The sequence below is a fragment of the Rhea pennata genome, chromosome 24, assembly GCF_028389875.1.
Source record: "Rhea pennata isolate bPtePen1 chromosome 24, bPtePen1.pri, whole genome shotgun sequence".
Taxonomy (NCBI): Eukaryota; Metazoa; Chordata; class Aves; order Rheiformes; family Rheidae; genus Rhea; species Rhea pennata.
The window spans coordinates 1,527,389-1,545,407 of NC_084686.1; the positions used below are offsets into that span (position 1 = coordinate 1,527,389).

At 64.6% G+C, this 18,019-nt stretch overlaps 1 protein-coding gene across 1 annotated transcript in view; it reads right to left on the bottom strand.

Moving 5' to 3' along the window:
- The window catches only part of DSCAML1 (DS cell adhesion molecule like 1), a 90,324-nt gene that overhangs the window by 3,763 nt on the left and 68,542 nt on the right, over positions 1-18,019 (bottom strand). The window contains exons 6-30 of the mRNA XM_062594676.1: positions 17,077-17,352; positions 16,361-16,657; positions 14,258-14,530; positions 10,848-11,126; positions 10,557-10,676; positions 10,269-10,445; positions 7,589-7,788; positions 7,109-7,205; positions 6,858-6,986; positions 6,500-6,667; positions 6,260-6,330; positions 5,454-5,694; positions 4,654-4,800; positions 4,427-4,582; positions 3,779-3,918; positions 3,067-3,220; positions 2,832-2,949; positions 2,573-2,736; positions 2,400-2,498; positions 1,638-1,826; positions 1,237-1,527; positions 1,004-1,159; positions 883-913; positions 601-719; positions 44-196 (exon numbers count right to left, since the gene is read on the bottom strand). Of these exons, the coding sequence (XP_062450660.1) occupies positions 44-196; positions 601-719; positions 883-913; positions 1,004-1,159; positions 1,237-1,527; positions 1,638-1,826; positions 2,400-2,498; positions 2,573-2,736; positions 2,832-2,949; positions 3,067-3,220; positions 3,779-3,918; positions 4,427-4,582; positions 4,654-4,800; positions 5,454-5,694; positions 6,260-6,330; positions 6,500-6,667; positions 6,858-6,986; positions 7,109-7,205; positions 7,589-7,788; positions 10,269-10,445; positions 10,557-10,676; positions 10,848-11,126; positions 14,258-14,530; positions 16,361-16,657; positions 17,077-17,352 (4,245 nt within the window). The remainder of the gene's footprint in view (positions 1-43; positions 197-600; positions 720-882; positions 914-1,003; positions 1,160-1,236; positions 1,528-1,637; positions 1,827-2,399; positions 2,499-2,572; positions 2,737-2,831; positions 2,950-3,066; positions 3,221-3,778; positions 3,919-4,426; positions 4,583-4,653; positions 4,801-5,453; positions 5,695-6,259; positions 6,331-6,499; positions 6,668-6,857; positions 6,987-7,108; positions 7,206-7,588; positions 7,789-10,268; positions 10,446-10,556; positions 10,677-10,847; positions 11,127-14,257; positions 14,531-16,360; positions 16,658-17,076; positions 17,353-18,019) is intronic.

Consider the following 18,019-nt stretch of genomic DNA (forward strand, 5'->3'; position numbering starts at 1 on the left):
GGGCTCTGCGCGAAACGGGCTTCGTGCGACCGCGGCGACTTACTGGTGCCGGGGCGAATGTCCGACATGTCGATGAGGGGCCCCGTGTTCTGGATCAGGGCGGGGTGGTGCAGCGAGACGCCCGTGCAGAAGCTCTGGGGGTTCACGGCCTGGCTGAACTCCGTGTCTGTCACCGGGATCGTCGCTTTGTCGTCGCCTGGGGAGAAAGGTGCGCGCTGAGACCTCTCCTCCCCCCAGGGCTTTGCTGGAGGTACCTGCTAGCCCTCACTCAGCTTGCCAAAGGGGGTCCCCGTGCCTCAGCTTCCCCACCGCAGGGTCACCCCCCCCCTCCTCCCCCAACCAGGGCTGCAGGTTTGATGCCTGTTCACGGGGCGGGGACGCGCTGCGAAAATAACCCCAAAGCGCCAACTTCAGAGCCCCTCCAGCCCGCGCTGCAAGCCCTGCCCAGCAAGGAGCGCAGGGCTGACCGGCACCAGCGCTGACGCAAGGGCCACGCGTCCCCGGCCGGGCCCGGGGTGCCCCTCTGCCCCCCCGCCGTGCGAGGAAGGGGACACGCTGGGGACCCCAGGGCCCACGTCCCGCGCCCCTCGGCGCGCTCACCCAGCTGCTTGATGCCCTCCTTGTCCTCGATGAGGAGCTGCACGCGAGGGATGTCGATGTGCAGTCGGGGGCCCTGCGGGGGCCCCTTCACCGGCGTGTCGAAGCTGCGGTTATTCTTGCTGCGAGGCGAGAGGGGACACAGAGCCCGTGCTTGCCGGCCGAGCCCCCCGCTGCCAGGCGGCCCCGCGGAGCCCGGCCCGGCGGCTAAGCCGAGCCGGTGCCGCGCGCTCCCGCGGGAGCGGGGACGGACCCTGCCCCGGCGTCCCCACCGCTGCGACCCACCTGATCAGCATCTCCGCCAAGCTCTTGGCATCTGCGCAAACGAGAGAGGGAGGAGGGAGGCGGTTTGAGCGCGGGACGCAGGGCGCGGGGGCGGCCCCGAGGCCCGGCGCCGGCGCCTCACCTCGCAGCCTCTTCAGCCGCTTCTCCTTCCTCTTCTTGCGGATGATGAAGAGCAGGGCCACGCCGAGGGTGGCCAGGATGACGGGGCAGGCGATGGTGAAGAGCTTCTTCACGTCGTCGCCCTCCCCCTGGGCGGACTTGATGGGCGGGATGGTGCCTGGGGCCGGCGGCCGGGGCGGTGAGCCCCCGGCGCCCGCCCCGCGCCCGCCCCCGCGCCCCGGCGCCCGCACTCACTGCCGTCGTAGTCCAGCGTGGCGAACTGCGCCGTCTCGTTGCCGCAGCCGGCGCTGTTGCAGGCCTTCATGCGGAGCTCGTACCAGGTGGCCTCGCGCAGCTCCGTCAGGAAGACCTCGCCGGAGGTGGTGTTGGTGCGGAGGCTCTGCCATACCCAGTTGCCCTTGGGCCGGTACTCCAGGACGATGGCGGTGATGGGGCAGCCCCCGCTGCTCCAGCCCTGCAGGTTCAGCCTCGCGTGCGTCGAGTTGATGTGCGTGAAGAGGTGCTGGTCCTTGCTGAAGGAGGGCTCTGCGGCGGAGGAGCCGCTGCCAGGGCCGGCAGGGCAGCGCGCCCCGGGGCTCCCCGAGCCGCCGGCGCACGCAGCGTCCCCGGCCTCGGAGCGGGCGCCGCGAGCTCACCTCTGCCGTGGGTCTTGGCCTCGATGATCTCGCTGATGCGGCCGGCCCCCACGCTGTTCTTGGCTGCCAGCTTCACCTTGTACCACGTGCCGCACTTGAGGCTGTCCAGCTTGAAGGAGCGCTCCGAGGAGCTGATGAACACGTCCTTCCACTCCTCGCTGTTGTCCACCGAGTACTGCAGCACGAAGCCTGCGGCGGCAGAGCGGCGCGGTCGCGGCGGCCGGCCGAGGGCCCCCCGCCGCGGGGAAGGAGCCCCGATTTCCCACCCGGGACAGGAGCCCCCGACCGCGCACGTGCGACCAGGGGCGTCCAGGAGGCCCCTTCCTTTCTCAGGTGCCAGGCTGGAAGGGGAAAGCGGGACCAGCCGTGCCTCGAAGCGGCTTCGCGGGTCGAGGCGCACGTGGCAGCCCCGCTCGGCCCACCGCCGCTTCCTTATTTATTTTGTACCTGCCGTGTGTTTTTAATATTTCTAATCCAATTATAACCAAATTTACCAACAGAGTCCGTTGGAGTGAAAGGCTGCTGGCTGGGGAGATTTGCTTGTAATTACTTGCATGCTTTTAATTAATTGTAAGCGAGGTCTCCTTCCCCGCTCGCCGCTCCCCGCTCCGAGCGCAGCTGTTCCCACGTCTGATTCATTAGATGAATCAGAGCAGAAAGAGGCTGCGGAAAGCCGGGGGGTCGCGGCGCCCTCCCAGGAGCCGGGGCTGCTCCCGAAGCCTTCCCGGGAGGGGGACCCCGGGGCCGAGGAGGCGGCCTCACCTCGGATGGAGCTGCCGCCGTTATCCCCGGGAATCCAGGCCAGCGTGATGGACGAGGCCGAGGTCTTGGACACCGTGAGCCGGGGCTGGTCCGGCGGCACTGCGGGAGGGCGCGGAGCCGTGAGCCCCGGCGGGCGGGCGGGCGGGCGGGCGCTGCCGCTCCGCGGCGCTCACCTTGCACCAGCAGGTTGATGATGATGGTGTCGAAGCCCCAGGTGTTGGTGGCGGTGCAGGTGTAGTAGCCCGAGTCCTCGGCCTTGACGGAGCGCAGCGCCAGCGTGCCGTTGGCCTGGATCAGGCGGTGCCCGTCCGCCGTCACGGGGATGGCGGTGTCCTCGCTGCCGCGGGGAGAGCGCAGGCCCGGGGAGGGAGGGGGGCGTCAGCCGCCGGCGGGGCGGCCCCCGGCCCCCGGCCCGCCGCACGCGCCCCTCACCTGTCCTTCGTCCACTTGACGGCGGGCGCCGGCTCCCCGACGGAGTTGCACGGCAGCCTCACGTCCTTCATCCACGGCGTGGTGACGGTGCCGCCGAAGGAGATGATCTTGGCGGGGGCTTCGCGGGCGGCAGGAGGAGGAGGAGGAGGAGGAGGAAGGGGTGAGCAGGGCAGAGGGGCCAGGCGCGCAGAGCCCCCGGCGCGTGCCCTTGCCCCGAGCGCAGCCCCCGCCGTACCTTTCCCCGCCGGCTCGATGGTGACCTTCTCGCTGATGTTGCCGCGGCCGGCGGAGGTGACGGCGGCCACCCAGAGCAGGTACTGCTGCCCGCGGGCCAGGTGGGCGATGCGGTAGAAGAGCTGCTCGGGGCTCGTCTCGTACTCGCTGGGGGCCTGCGCGGGGAGGGAGCCCGGCGCCTGTCAGCCCTGCCCGCGCCGCTGCCCGGCTGCCGCGCGCCCGCACGCGGGGACGCGCCCCGTGGGCAGGCCCTACGTGAACGCGGCATAGCGTGCTTAATTTTTCTTTTCTTTTTTTTTTTTTTTTTTAGCCAAATGACAGTTTTGACAAGATGCCAAGAAAACAATATCAGATCCCAGCGGTTTTACCAGTTGCTTTGATGAAAAGATTATGTTGCCCTGGAAACCAGAGGCTCCGATAGCAAAATGAGTTTGAGAAGGAGCTTTCGCTAAGCGCTGCTCTGCAGACCTCCCAGGCAGCCCTCACTCGCGGAGGAGGGACAGCACCAGCTCAAATTTCTATCTTACTTCGGGCCTGCTGCCGGTAAGGAGGACGTCCCGCACGACCCCTCCTCCGGAAGGCGTGCCGTAGGTAGCAAATAGCTGCTGGGACTCCGGCTTGCAGGTGGCTTTGCCCAACCAGCTCTGCGGCCAAAGCGCGAGGACCTGCAGCGCGCACGGCACGGCCCCCCCGGACCTCGGCGTCCCCCTTACCGGCTGCCCGGAGCCGGGGCTGGAGCAGAAGATGGTGTACTTCCGGATGATGCCGTTGGGCTTCGCCGGTGGCAGCCAGGACACCACCACGCTGCTGGCTGAAGACGGGACGGCCTTGATGCCGGCCGGGGGACCTGGAACTGAGGAGGGCAGAGCGCTGCCGAGCCCCCAGGGCTTGCACCGCCGCCGAGCAGGACGAGGTGCAGGACGCAGGACGGGGAGGAGCTGCGCTTCGGTGCCCCGGGGCGGACGGGGCTGCTGCCCCACCTCGCCCTGGGGTGAATCGCCGCTCCGTGCCAATTGAGGCACCCGGACTGGCTTTTAATGCCTCCCTCCTAATTCCCTAACGTGCCCCACTGGCACATCCTCGCACCAACATCTGGCACCTCTGGCCCATCCCCGTTCCCAGCCCGAGGACAGCGGAGGCTGGGAAATGCTCTGGAACGGACTTAATAGCACTAAAGCAGGGCAACCAGGCGGCGCCAGCGTTTGAGTATTTGCACTTATGAAAACAAAAAAGGATGGGAAATAAAAGGTGGGAAATAAAAGGAGTGCCGGCGGCGGGCACGGCCGCCCCCCGCGGGCAGGGCCGCCCCTCGGAGCCCCGTGCAGGACAACGGGGACCTTGGCGGTGCCGCCGCCGCTTACCGTCCTCCTTGGTCTGGATGTAGAGCACGCTGCTGCGGACGCCGTCGCCGGCCTGGGTGTACGCCAGCACCTGGACGCTGTAGTTGGTGAACTTCTCCATGCCCCGCAGCTCCACTCGCTCCCGCGTGGTCGTGATGTTCTGCATCTCTCCCCACTCTGCGGGCGGGCGGAGGCGGCTGTCAGCCCGCCGCCGGCCCGCCGCCGGCCCCCGCGCCGGGAGCACCCACCTCCGTCCATGTAGAGGGACCAGAAGATGACGCGGTAGCCCTTGAGCACGCCGTTGAGGGTGCTGCGCGGCGGCTCCGACCAGGAGATGACGGCCACGTCCGACGTGATGGAGATGGCCCGCACGTTCTCGGGCGGCTGGCTGGGAACTGCGGAGGAGCGAGCGGGCGGGCGGCCGGGGCCCCGTCAGCGGGGTGCCCGGCCGCCCTGCTCCCGGGGGCCCTCAGGGCGCGCGCCGTGCTGCCCTCCCCATGAGCGGAGGGCAGGAGAGCTGCCTGCACGCCTGGTAATTGGATCCCGCTGCCCCAGAAGAGGCAACTCTAATTTTTACGAGCATTTAAATGATAATACATCACCGTAACGATGCTCTTTGAAAATGATTATTGTTTCATATTACTTAGGTGTAAAAATACAAGCACCGTGTAATTAGGGACTGAGTATAATAAACTAATACAGATAGTCCGTTTGAACAAAATGAAGGTAATATAATTATGGAAAAGACACTATTGCTAAAACAGGGGCCCTTGAATACCCCAGGAGGAGTGCTAATACAGCCAGGAAACGATCGTGGTTTGACAGGCTAACGAGAGCCTTAATTAAGTATGAAAAACTGCTGAGCAAACGCGGCGCAAAACTTTGTTGTTGTTGTTGCTTGTAAAGCGACTCCGAGGCCAGCAGCGAGCTCTCCCCGGCGGGAACCTCCCCAGCACGGCGGAGCAGCGGGACGCGGGAGCTGAGCCCGTTCCTGCTCCCGCGGGAGCCCTGCCTGCGCGGGTCCCCGCCGGCAGCGCTCGAGCCTTACCGTCCTCCAGCGTGGTGGCGTTGATCTCGCTGGAGGACGGCCCCGTGCCCGCACGGTTGAACGCCTGCACCACCACCCCGTACTGGGCGAACTTCTTCAGGTTGTCCAGCGTGTAGACCTCGCTGTCACCGGTAGCCTTCATCTCCACGATGCTGTACTGCCCGTTGCTGCCGGGGCTGTTCTCCCGGTAGCCGATCTGGTAGCCGCGGATCACCCCGTTCTGCAGCTCCTTCTTCGGGGCCTGGGCAAGGGGGGACCAAGCAGGCAGCAGCGTCAGAGTGGCCTCGGGAGCTGCCCGCGAGCCCTGGGCCGCTCGGTCCGAGCCTAGCTTGACAGCCTTAAAAACGCACGGGGCTGGGTTTCAATCAATCTTAACAATATTTCTCTGAAGCATTAAGAAATCAATAAGGCTGATTGCAAATTTATGTTACGAGGCCAGAGCGATCCATCTCACCGAAATACTCTTAAAACCAAGTGACCTATCTTTCAAGTGCATCTTATTTTTTGTTAATCTGTTTTTCAGCACGGGAGGGGAGGGGGAGCAGCCGAGACCCTAGATTTATTGGCCTATGGTTCGTTCCGAAGTCCTAACTTTACAATCAATTCCATATTTCATCGCGCACCTTCCGAAACAGAACTCCGCCTCGAAGCGTCATTGATGTTTGCTGGAATGCTTTGCAGCCAAGCGCCTTGGCATTTGTATGTTTATTCTCTCTTTCCCCAGGGCCCCCATGGAGAACCCGTGAGATAATGAGCTCGTTATACAACACGATTAATATGGACCCTGTATTAATTAAGGTACGGACCTTCCAGGTCACCTGGATGCTCTGGGAGGTCATCGGCTGCAGGGTGACGTCCACGGGGGGCCCGTCGGGAGCTGCGGTCAAACACACCCGAAAGACGGCGTTGGAGAGAGCCAGGGAAGGACCCTCCCGTCGGAAAGGACGGCCGGAGCCAGGCGAAACGAGGCGGGCGATGGAGCCGGGGGGAGACTACCAGCTCGCTGCCGGGCCCGGGACCCCGCGCTCGGCCGCCCCGCGCCCCACCTGCTTCCTCCGTGCTGACGGTGAGCTCCTTGCTGGGCTCGCTGCGCCCGATCTTGTTGAAGGAGTACATGCGGATGCTGTAGACCGAGGCCGGGTGCAGGTCCACGATGTTGGCCTGGTTGATGGTCGGGGAGATGTTGCGCGTAGACTGCTTAAAGTCCCAGGAATCTGCTCAAAGCAGCGGCGCGAAAGAGGAGGCTCAGGACCGACGCGTGGAGCCGGAGCGACCTCACGAGCCGCCGCGACACAGAGCCCCAGCACCTTCCCCCGGCCGACGGTGAAGGGGGCCAGCACCGTTGCCTGGGGTGGTGGGGGTGCTGCTGGAGAGGGCCAGAGCCGGCAGTCAGCCATCACCCACCGGATTTATTTTTGTACTCGATATCGAAGCCGGTGATGATGCTGTTGCCGTCGAACCGCTGGGTCCATCGCAGATTCATGCTCCGGGCTTTCACCTCGCGGATCTCCAGCTCCGGCGGGTCAGGGGGCTCTGTTGGGGGGAGTGGGCGTGCGAGGGACCGGACTGCCGCCGGCTCCCCGCGAGACCCCGGCAGCCTCCCCGGGGCACCGGCCAGCCGGGCGCCCCAGCCCAGCACGCGCGGCGAGCGCTACCTTGCACTGTGAGCTGGATCAAGCCTCGGTCCTCGCCGTACGAGTTGATGGCGTGGCAGGAAAAGAAGACAGAGTCCCCGCGGTCAGCTGGCTTCAGCTAGGAATGTTTCAAGGAGAGAAAAGAAGCCGCTTCAGGGTCAGCTGCGCTACGCTAGCGGAAACTTTCCTGCTGCAAAGCTGGGCAGCAGCCGCCCTGACCCGCGAGCACCGTGCCCTCTGCTCCCGCGGCAGCGCAGCCCTCGGCGGGCACGGCGCCCGCACCCGCGGGCTGCCCCAAGCGCCGCGGCTCCCCGCGCGGGCTGCGGGCTCCTCTGCTGCAGCTCTGCCTCCTGCCAGCTAACCCCTTCCCGGCTGCCCCGCAGGACTCGAGGCCCCCGGGCGCTTCCCACCTCCGCGCCGTGCCGGGCTCTGGAGCGCCCCACGGCCGTTTGCTCCAGCCCGAGCCGAGCCGCGGCTGCTTCCGCCCCTGCCGCCTCTCACCTTGAGGGTGGAGATGACCTCGTCGCCGTTGTCCTTGGTGGCGATGGCGTAGCGCATGTTGCGGTCGGGGTCGATGACGGTGTCTCCCTTCTCCCAGCGGATAATGATGGGCCGTTCGCCCCGGGCGGTGCAGTTGAGCTCCTTCATCTGGCCCTTGATGGCGATGGTGGTGTTGGGGTGGGACGTGATCATGGCCGGGACTGCGGGCAGGGGGAGAGGGGCTCAGCACCTGCTGCATCGTGCAGCCCGAGCCGGCTCCTTTTGCTGCATTAGACGGCTCGGGATCATAAAATAATGAAGCAGATAAATTTTATAATGCATAGCATTACACCAGGATAGACAATAAAACGTGAAAGACAAATAACCGAGCGCACGCTATAATGAAGAGAAAGCCTCCAGTCTGCGACGTGCGAGTATGAATTATTGACTAAGGTTTTACACTCCCGAGGATGAGAGGAAGAATGTTTTCCATCACAGATTTGCATAATTCACTCGCATAAACCTGGGCAGAATATAGAGCGTGGTTCCACATCAGCATGGCAGCCTTCGCGCTGCGGATGCTGGAGAAGGATTTTTTTTTAGCAGTCGCCCACACGTGCGATCGAGGAGGAGGGAAGGCCCCACACTGCACGGGCCGCCCCCGAGGCCGGCGCCTGCCCCGGCCGGGGCTCCGTGCCCGGCGAGCCCCGCGCTGCCGTGCTGCCGCCTGGGCACCGTGAGCCCTCCGGGCACCGTGCCGCGTGCCCGCCGCTCCTCCGGCGGCGGCACTCGGCCCCGAGCCGGGCGGCCCCCTCGCAGGGGCAGCCGGGGAAGCAGGAAAAAATGCAATGCATAAACAAACAGCACCACCGAGCACCGCCGTAATATACGGTAACGACAATCCGCAAAGGCAACACACGCTGCTATAATGGCACACGAGAGGCTCTAATGAGCTACGACTCCTCGGCTTTCTGTAGCAATGTAATTCAATTAACAGCTACGGAAACCTTTCCTCGCCGGTGCGGGCGCCGGCGGGGCGGCTCTCGCTCGGCCCGGGCTCCGTGGCCGATCCCGGGGCTGCTCCCAAGGGAGCTGCCTCCAGCCAGCGCGCTGCACCGTGCCCGGCCGTGCCGTCCGGGCAATGGCCGAAGGGGAACGCGGCGAAGGCGCCCGCCTGCCCCCTCCGCTCCTCTGCGGCATTAATTTGATTGCACCCGTTCTGGCTTCCTTTCTGCACTGATTAGCTGAGTTTCACCTGAAGCACGAGATTAATTCCAATTGCGTGGAAGCAATCAGCGGCGCTCACAGAGCACCGCGGCGAGCTCCCGGCCGCGGGCGTCCCCGCTCCTCGGGGCTACCCCTGTGCCGGTGCCGCGCTCCCCTGCCCGCGCCGCGGCGGCTCCGGCGCAGCCCGCGGCGAGTCCCCGGGCCACCGCCCCCGCTCTCCCCCGCGACGCCCGGGCAGGCGCGCAGCCACGTGCTAAATCGCATTTGTCACGCGCGCCCGAGCTCCCCACCTGCGCGCGGCCCGGCGAGCCGGCCCCCGGGGACCCTCGGCCCGGCGCTCGCAGGTTTCTCCCCAAAGCATGGCAGGGCGCAGCGAGGACGTGAGGCAACGGGGCGTCCCCGGGGCGCAGGCAAGCACGGACGCTCGGCGGACCCGGCAAAAGCAGCAGCTGACTCCTGCCGGCACCAGCGGGCCCGCAGCCGGGGCTGCGCACACCGGCCTGGCTTATTACCTGCCCGCCTCGATTGCTCCTGGAGAGCCCGTCACCGCGGCATCGGGGAAGCCGACGTGCAGCTGCGGAGCACGTTTGCAGGGCTGCTGCCCTGGCCCCCGCTGCCCGCGAGCGCCCTCTCCTTGGACTCCGATTAACTTTCATTTAACTCTGTCCACAGCGGCCCGACTTGCAGCAAAAGCCTGCACTGATCTCGCTTTAATTGGCCTGACATTTCGCTAAACAAACAAAAATCAAAAATCGAGACAAAACAAAGAGCCCCATATAACGCTTAATTGGCTGCGGCGCTTCGTCTACCTAGTCATTCAAACCTTTTCAAAGGCTGCCGAGGTCTCCAGGAAACGTAAAAGCACATGCATAATAAGGTTATGTGCTATTCAAGTCAGCAAGCAACCTGTCCTGGGATGCAATTATACCGGCGAGCGGGGACAAGGCAACAGTTCAGGCTCCGAGACTCCTGCACGCTCGCTCGGGATTAATCGCCTCGACTTTGTACCTGCGCCTCATTGAAGTGGGTTGTTTGAAGTCGCTCTTTTCAATTCATCAGTCAGCGGGATAAATTAAGCAGCTCCCAGGGAGGGGCCGAGGCTCCCCCGCAGCCCTCCCCGCAAGCGGGCAGAGGAGCGAGCGAGCAAGCAGGCGAATTAGCCGCTTGGCGGGGAGGGGAAAGGAAGGGGGGACCCCGAGCGAAACGCAGGCTGACACCAGAAAGCTCAGCGCTGCGCTGGGGAGCGGAGGCAGCAAAGGGCTGCCAGAGCCCGGGCCCGCGCCCGTCCCTGCCCGGTCCTTTCCTCCGGTAGGACGTAGGTTGATCGCCTGGTTTTACGACGGACAAAGCGCTTTAAACAGCGTGCGGGAAGCGGGTCCCCGGGGAGCGGAGTCGGTCCCCGCCGCCGGCGCGGGCACTGCCGGGCGCCGGCTCACGGCACGAGCCTGCAGCCCCCGGCCGCCGCGCTACTTACTCTTCACGGTGAGAAACATGGACTTGCTGATGTCCGTGCCCACGCCGTTGCTGGCCTGGCAGAGGTAGTAGCCGATGTCCTCCTCCAGCACGTGGCGGATGAGCAGGGAGCTGTTGGGGAGGATCTGGATGCGGCCCGTGAGGGGTATGGGGTGGTACTGCTGCGGGTTCCCGCTTCCTGCGGGGAGACGCAAAGGCGCGGAGCTGCGAGGGCCCGGCCGAGGCGGACCCCGGGCGCACGGCCGTCCCGCGAGCAGGCCCCCCGCGCCCTGCCCTGCCCCGTGCATACCTTTCGCGTGCTTCCACATGACTTTCGGAGGGGGGTACCCGTCAACGGAGCAGTTCAGCACCCCAGCTTTACCGTAGATGCCGTCCTGGTTGTTGGGTTGAACCACAAAACGAGGCGGCACTGGATAGCGCAAGAGAAACGACGGTCACCGCCACGCCAACCCCGTCGGCGCGTCGCACCTGACGCGGCAAGCCCCCGGCCGGAGCCGAGCGTCACCCGCGCTCGGCCTCTCTGCCCGCCGCCGTTCCCGCCGCGTTACGCCTCCGTCCCGGTCCGCCCCCGGGCGCCCACCTCGCACGATGAGCTGCCGCTCGCGGCTGACCGTGGCGGCGGCGTTGCTGGCGATGCACGTGTAGTTGCCGTTGTGCTTGAGGGAGACGCTGGAGATCTGCAGGGAGCTCATGAACTCCTTGCTCTCGATGGTGACCCCGGAGCCGGAGAGGATGACGTGCCCGTCCTTCCGCCAGGTGATGTGGATGGGCATGTCCCCGGAGGAGACCACGCAGGGGATGTAGAGGAGCTGCCCGATGGAGGCTGGTGGGAACTCGAAGGGCTGGATCAGAGGAGGGACTGTCAAGGGGAGAGGCAGAGCGTGCTGCAGCGGCCGGCTGTGCCCGTTGGCCACGCGGACGGCTCGGGAGCCTGCGGCCCCGTCGCCCAGAGGACCTCCTCCGCCCGGGGACCGATGCGGCCTCTATTTCAGCACCAGGACGTCCAGCGGAGCAGGGAGGATGCCCCGAGCGGACAGACAACGGCGGGGAGACGTCACGCTAAACCAAGAGCTCGACGGGGAAACGCCGGCCCAGCCCTGGGGGAAAGCCGGGGCTGAGCCCCCCTCTGCGCGCGCCACCTGAAATCCCACCTCAGCATTTCTCCGCTCACAGAAAAGCAATTATTAGATTGATGCTTTTCTTAAAGGCACTGGGTTCAGAACCAGCCATCACCTTTCTGATAACTTAATTAGGCAACCGCAGCATCTCTGGCAAAGTGGGAGGGGGAAGAAAGCGGAGAGAGGGAGACAATTAGCTTAACAAGGCTCAGCACCTGGTAGATGAGATCCTCTTTCTGCAGTCTCCATAATTAAATTAGCAGGCTGCCAATAGTCCCCTCGGCAGAAATAAGATGCCCTCCTGCACGGACACGGGAGCCCCTAGCAGAGGGCTGCTCGGCACAGCGCGCCGCGCGCCCCTGGGTTCCCGCGTGCCGTCTCCCTCCTCCAGCCCTGCACCCACCAAGGTCTCCGTGCGTGGGCAGGGCAGGGCAGGGCGGCCGGGACGGGGCTGCCACCCGCACCCGGAGCCTCGCCGGCGGCCCCGGGCAGCTGCTCGGCCGGGGCCGGGCAGCGCCGCGCTGCCCTCGGCCGGCTGCGGGGATGCGGCTCGAGGCACCGGAGCCACCGAGTCAGTGGTGCTCGTTTCCATAATTAATGAATAATTAATTGGGAACGCGCTGCAGTCTGCTGCAGAGGGGGGAAGAGCTCCCGGATGCGCGGCTCCCCAAACAGAGCCCGTAGGCCCCTTCCCCAGTGCCAGGGCAAAGGCATCAGCCTCCTCGGGAAAGAAGAGCTTTCCCCGTCCCAGCTCTGCTCTATCCCAGCGCATCTCCATCCGCAAATTCTCCGTCCTTCCCAGGCTCTCAAACGCACCGCGGCAGCTGCGGCACGAGCCAGCTGGGCAGCCCGGCGCACCGCATAGGGCAGCGGGTCGGCGCCGTGCCGTGGGGCACCGCAGAACGGGCCGCCGGTAGAAAGATCGAGCTGAAGAGCAGGAGCGGACGAGGCGCTGCTGCGAGGGCGGCCGTAAAGCTTTTACTGCCGCTTGCTCGGAAAGGCCTGCATAACTCACTCGTGGCACTTAACGTGGTCACCAGGTGCTTGGGGCAATAAAAGCTTTACGGTGCCCCGTGCCATGCCCGGCTCGCTCTCTGCACACTTGTATTTATTTACTCCGCTCCTCAGAGCTCGCTCCGATTGCATTCCAGGGCACTTTCAATTCTTTTCCACGGACCTTTTATCTGATGGCCGAAACAAATAAATAAGCCGCTAAGCAGATGCGGGCGTAAATCCCGAGCAGCCGCGCTGCGGGTGGAATAAACATGTCTCGCGGCCGCTCATGCAGCCTGCGCGACGTTTCAATCAGCCCGGCTTTCTCAGCGTCACCGGCTCCCGCGCGCGGCCGTAAATCCAGGCTCGGGCGGCTTGGCATAGCCGTAGCTCCCCGGGATATACGGATCTTCGGCCACACCTCGACATCCCGCCGTCTCTGCCGGCACCTTCTAGCGGCCGAGGAGGAGCGAACGAGCGTGCGCGCGAAGCCCGCAGGGCTGCTCCCGGGGCCGCGTCTGGCTCGGCCGCCCCAGGAGGAGGCCGGCGTTTACACCCGCTCTGGCTTCTTCCGAGCGCCTCAGAACGTCTCCCAGCCGTTGCTTTCCTTTTTTCCCCTCAAACAGAAAGCAGCAAGGTTTCCTTTCCGAGAAGCCCTAACTTCTGGACGAGGGGCACGCCGACGCCGTAGGGAAGCAGACAGCCCCGGCACCGGGGGCTCCGCGGGATGGTGGTGCCTGGCCGCAGGGGACGGCTTGGAGCGGTCCAAGCGCAGCTCGCGCGCCGAGGCTACGTCCTGCAGCGGCGCGGGGATCATCCAGCTCCCGCCGTCGGCCGGCCGCTGATGCTAGCGCTGCCAGCTCACCCGGGCAGCACGAGGCTTTTAGGGTGAGGGGAGCAGAGCAACGGGCAGCCGTGCCCCACACCGGACCGGGCGGGAAGACGCGTCCTCCTTGCGCTGCCCTTACGCCGGCTCTCTGCAGCCTCTGCTTGCGAGGCTGCGGAGAAGAGCGTTAGCTAACCGAGCTTGATGCACTCCCTTGCTAACCCAGCTCCTAGAGAGAAAACGGTGGACGGGAGGGGAGGGTGGCGGGGCAGGGGGGAGATCAGGACAAAATCCAGCCTGTAAATACCCCGCTCAGCGGGACGGAGCCGAAGACAGTTGGCCAGCTCCGTCCCCGGCGCGGCCGCGCTTGTCTGAACGCTTTACTGCAAGCACCGAGCGGGCGACAGGCAGAGGTGACCCGACAGCTCGGCGGGCGCGCGCGGCGCGCTCCTGCCACAATCTCGGCGAGTCGCTGGGATGGAGCGCGTCGCCTCGATTCATTAGGACTGATAGCTCCCTCAACGGCGCTGAATTATTGATGGCCTGCAGAAGCTTTTAGGATGTTCTGTGCGCTTGGAAGACCGAGAGTATTATTTTTTTAAAAGCTAACACACACAGAAAAACATCAGCGAAGGTGATCCGAGCAAAGGTTAGATGTTTTAATACGTTATGTTTACACTGTAAATCCTTGCTCCGTTGCTTGTAGCAGGAAATGGATAGGGTATGGCTCAGGGCAGCAGCAAACGCGCAGCCAGGTCCAGGTAGCTAATTCAGCAGAAGCTGAACTCCCTCGCCAGGGCTGCGCGAGCCTCCCGGCACGACCCGCGGGCCGGGGGTCCCTGCCGCAGCGCCGGCCGTGCCCAACGCTGCCCCGACGTGAGCGGCTCCCAGCAGAGCGGCCCCGAGGAGGGCGCGCGCCCGGCGGCACAGCGGGGCTCGCTCCTTCCACTTACGGGCGCCTGGAGCTCGGAGCGGGCAACAGCTCCTGCCAAAAGCAGGAGGCTTCCCGGGCGGGAAGGGCCCCTCCCAGGGCCTGCCGCGGCCCCCGCTTACCTTTCACCGTGACGTGGACGCTCTGGCTGATGGAGAGCTGGGGCTGGATCAGCACGCTGCAGACGTACTCTCCTTCGTCCATGCCTTTCTGGACATCCATCAGCTTAAGAGTCCCGTTCTCAAAGACCACTTGGCGGTGGTTGTCGGGCAGCAGCAAAGAGTCCTTGTACCACTTGATGGAGTAGTACGGGTACCCAATCACCCTGCAGTTGATGAAAGTGTCCCTACCCGCGACTGCTGTTATGTTCTTCATCGCTCGGATGCTCGGCGGACCTACATATTTGGGAGGAAGGAAGAGGCAGGCTAGGTTAACTCCGAAGGGCGGTTTGTTTGCGTACAGATCTGTTGCGATTTCAGCGCGAGCTTCGCAGGAAAACACGGTAACAGGGGGACGACGGTCCTCGGTCACTGCCAAACTGCAGCAAATTCCTCTCAAACTTTGCAGGTGCAGCTTAAACGCCAGGAAAGCTCAGCCGCAAAGGCCTCCACTGCTGCTGAGAGGCATCAGACGCTCTCCAGGGGCCTCCGCAGTGGGAACCGCAGCCGGGCCGCCCTCGGCCAGCAGCGCTCGCGGCCACGGGAGACGAGGAGGTAATCTGGGGGGACCGTACTCACTGCAAACATATTTTACCTCCGCTAAAATAGCAGCCATTGGGAAGCGCCCGCTGGCATCCTGAATGCTGCTGGGATATTCCAGCATTGTGGGATTTCCCCCGGGTTCTGGCTGGCCTAAGGGCTCGGACAGTCCCGCAGCTCAGCACACGCCGCACTGCCAAAAGGCTTCGAGTGGAAAAGGGCTCGCAAGGGCTCGCCTAAGTCTCGTCCGGCACAAGAGACCCCGTGACACTGCAGCGCTTGCCCAGACCGTGAGCGTCCCTAAAAGGGCCGTTTCTGTCACCGGGGCTGGCAAAGGCGGCCTGCGGCTGCTCGGGCAGGCGAGCCGGGGCAGCCCAGCAGCAGCGGAGAGCTGTCGTGCCGGGGCGCTCACAGCCCAGCGTGGGAAACACTTCGAGAGGAGCAGGAAAAAAAAATTAAGTTCATGCTCCGTAACATTTCTTGGGCCCGTTGGAGGGATTTGCTCGATTCCAGTGTGTGGGGGGGGAGCTTGAATCTGATCTACTGATAAGCAAGGGGGGTGGGAAAGGACAACAAAACATCCTCGTTGAGAACGTTGCTACTGCTTCTGTGCCAGGGAGATGAACTTGCTCCAAATTTAGCAGTATATGGCAGCAAAACACGGACTCTCCTGGGATCTCAGCCAAAAAGCCACTAGATCCATTGCAAACCTGAGACGTCGACAAACACAGCCCTTCAGGTCTCTTTCTCAGTAGATAAATTCACGCTACCTTGACCGCGTCTATCTCCTGCCTATAAAACTGGAAGCTTTAATTGGGGGGGTACTAAGGGGCAAGGACTAATGCTGGAGCCCGTGCCTTAGATTTCTGCCGGCAGAATTCCCCGTAACGCGCAGAACGCCGCGCTCTCGCCGTAATAGCGCCCTGATTAACGTGGCCATGGCTCTTAGCAGACAAAGAAAGTACAGGCATGACAAATCAAAGCTCATTTTCCACGATTTCACATACTGGCTCATCACCATTTGTAACGCGCGTCCCCAGGCGTGCTGGCAACGGAGAGGGGAGAGCGCGAGGAAGCGGGGGCAGGCCGGGGAGCAGAGGGGAGCTGGGGCGCTTCCCGGCTCCGCAAGTCGAAGCAAGCGGCGTTTCGCCGCTGCAGGGCAGCGCAGCGGCTGTGCACAGGGCTGCCGGTCCCGCAGGCGCTCCGAGGCAGGGCGAGAGCCAGCCTCGAGGGTGTCAGCGCTGCCCTTCTGCCTCTGGAAAGCCGCGTTTTGGCTCTCCGAGGCTCCTGGGAGCAACTGCGGGCAGCTCAGCGCCCCGCTGCAACCCGCGGGGAAGCTTGCTGCTCCGGGCCATGGCGGGCACGGCGCGGGGGGCTGCAGCCCAGGGGCAGGAGAGCGGCACAACGGGGAAAAGGCAGCGGTGGGGGGTTGGAGGGGAGGAGGAGGAGAAACGCTCTACCGGGGAACAGAACAAAACCAACAGCCCCGTAAAAGTCCTATTCTGATATTTAAAAGTAGACAGGCACCTCTTACGTTTATTCGCGCTTGGTATTCGGCGCTGCCCACCGAGTTCCGCGCGGTGCACCGGTACACGCCGCCGTCCTTGATCTGCGGGCTCGTCACGTTCATGTGGCTCACCGTGGTGCCGTCCGACATGGTGTACTGGTTGGTGCGGTGCCCGTTGTCCCTCTGGATGGGCTCATCGTCCAGGGCCCAGGTGACGGTCGGCGGCGGAGCGCCCTTGGCGGCGCACATCAGGGAGAACTGCTCCCCGGGGTTGACCACCTTCTCGCTGAAGGAGGAGACGATGCGGGGGGTCCCATCTGGGGGCACCCAGCGGGAGCAGGGTTAGGGCGCAGCAGCCACGGGCACCGCTTCGAGGGAGGGTTTCGGACCCTCGCCGAGCACCTCGCCCGCGAGTCCCGGGCGCAGCCGAGCGCGAGCCCTCGTCGCGCACCAGAAACCTGCTCTCCACCACGGCCCCCCGCGGCAGCGAGGTGCTGGGACGGGGGCTGCAGCAGATGCCGGCGCACGGGAGCCTTGGCTCAGCGGTGCCCATTCCTTGCCCAAGCACCAGCCGCCACGACTGCTCATGGAGTGGGAGGAGAAGGTGCCTCGGCCCAGGGCAGGGGGACGGGGGTGTGACTCGGGGCTGGACCCTTGCTTCAGCCCCTCCCCGTTGGCCCCAGCCGAGCAGAGGGTCTGCGCGAGGAAAGCCCCTGCGCCGAGGAAGGCAGCTCACCCTCCAGCGCGATGATGGAGAAGTCCTGCGCCGTCTGGGACTTGCGGGTGGCAAAGCACTGGTAGGCGCCCGAGTGGCTCTTCTGCGCCGCCGTGATGAGCAGGGTCTCGTTGCTGATCCCGCGGATGGAGATGTAGTCGTCCGCCACCACGAGGTCCGTGTTGCGGTACCAGCGGATGAGGTACTCCGGGGAGCCGCTGAGGGCGCAGGAGAGGATGACGGTGCTGCCGATGCCCGTTTTGAGCTTCTTTGGCGTGAGGGTCACACGCAGAGGGTCTGCGCGAGAAAGGGCGAGAGCAAAGCGAGTGCCGGCTGAGGAGCGGCACGGCGAGCTGCCGAGGCCGGCAGGCGAGGGCACGGGGCGGCCGCAGGAGGACTCCGCGGGGCGGCAGGTCCCCGCTGGAGCCGTACGCCGAGCCAGGATGGCTCCGGCACCCGGCGCTGCTCTGGGCACGGCGGCCACGGCACGTGCCAGCCCACGGGCTCAGGTACCGCGAGGAGCCAAGGGACAGGAGGAGCCTCCAGCAGCAAAGCAGGCAATAAATATTTGGCCTTTACTGTTTGCCTGGAGCTACTTCTACGCAAAGCACCAAAACCAAGCACCGAGGCGCCTAATGCAAAACGAACAGCGTGATCCCCATCCTGTGGTGCTGCTCCAGGCGTCCCAGAGACCCCTTTCTTTTCCCTGATCAAAGCCGTAAATCGGGGGATGCCTGAACTTGTTTTGCTGCAGCATTATCAACATCTTTTAAACGCTACAGGTGGCACGGCGGGCAGGACACCACGCGTTGCACGGGATACACTTGGGCTGGCAACTTCCAGGGCTTCACGGCACGGTCAGAGCCGAGGTGGGGCGCACCAGCCGCGGGCACCCGCTCCCAACGCTGGTGCGCTGCAGAGGTGCTCGGCAGCTGCCTCCGGGAGCCCACGGCTCCGTCGCAGC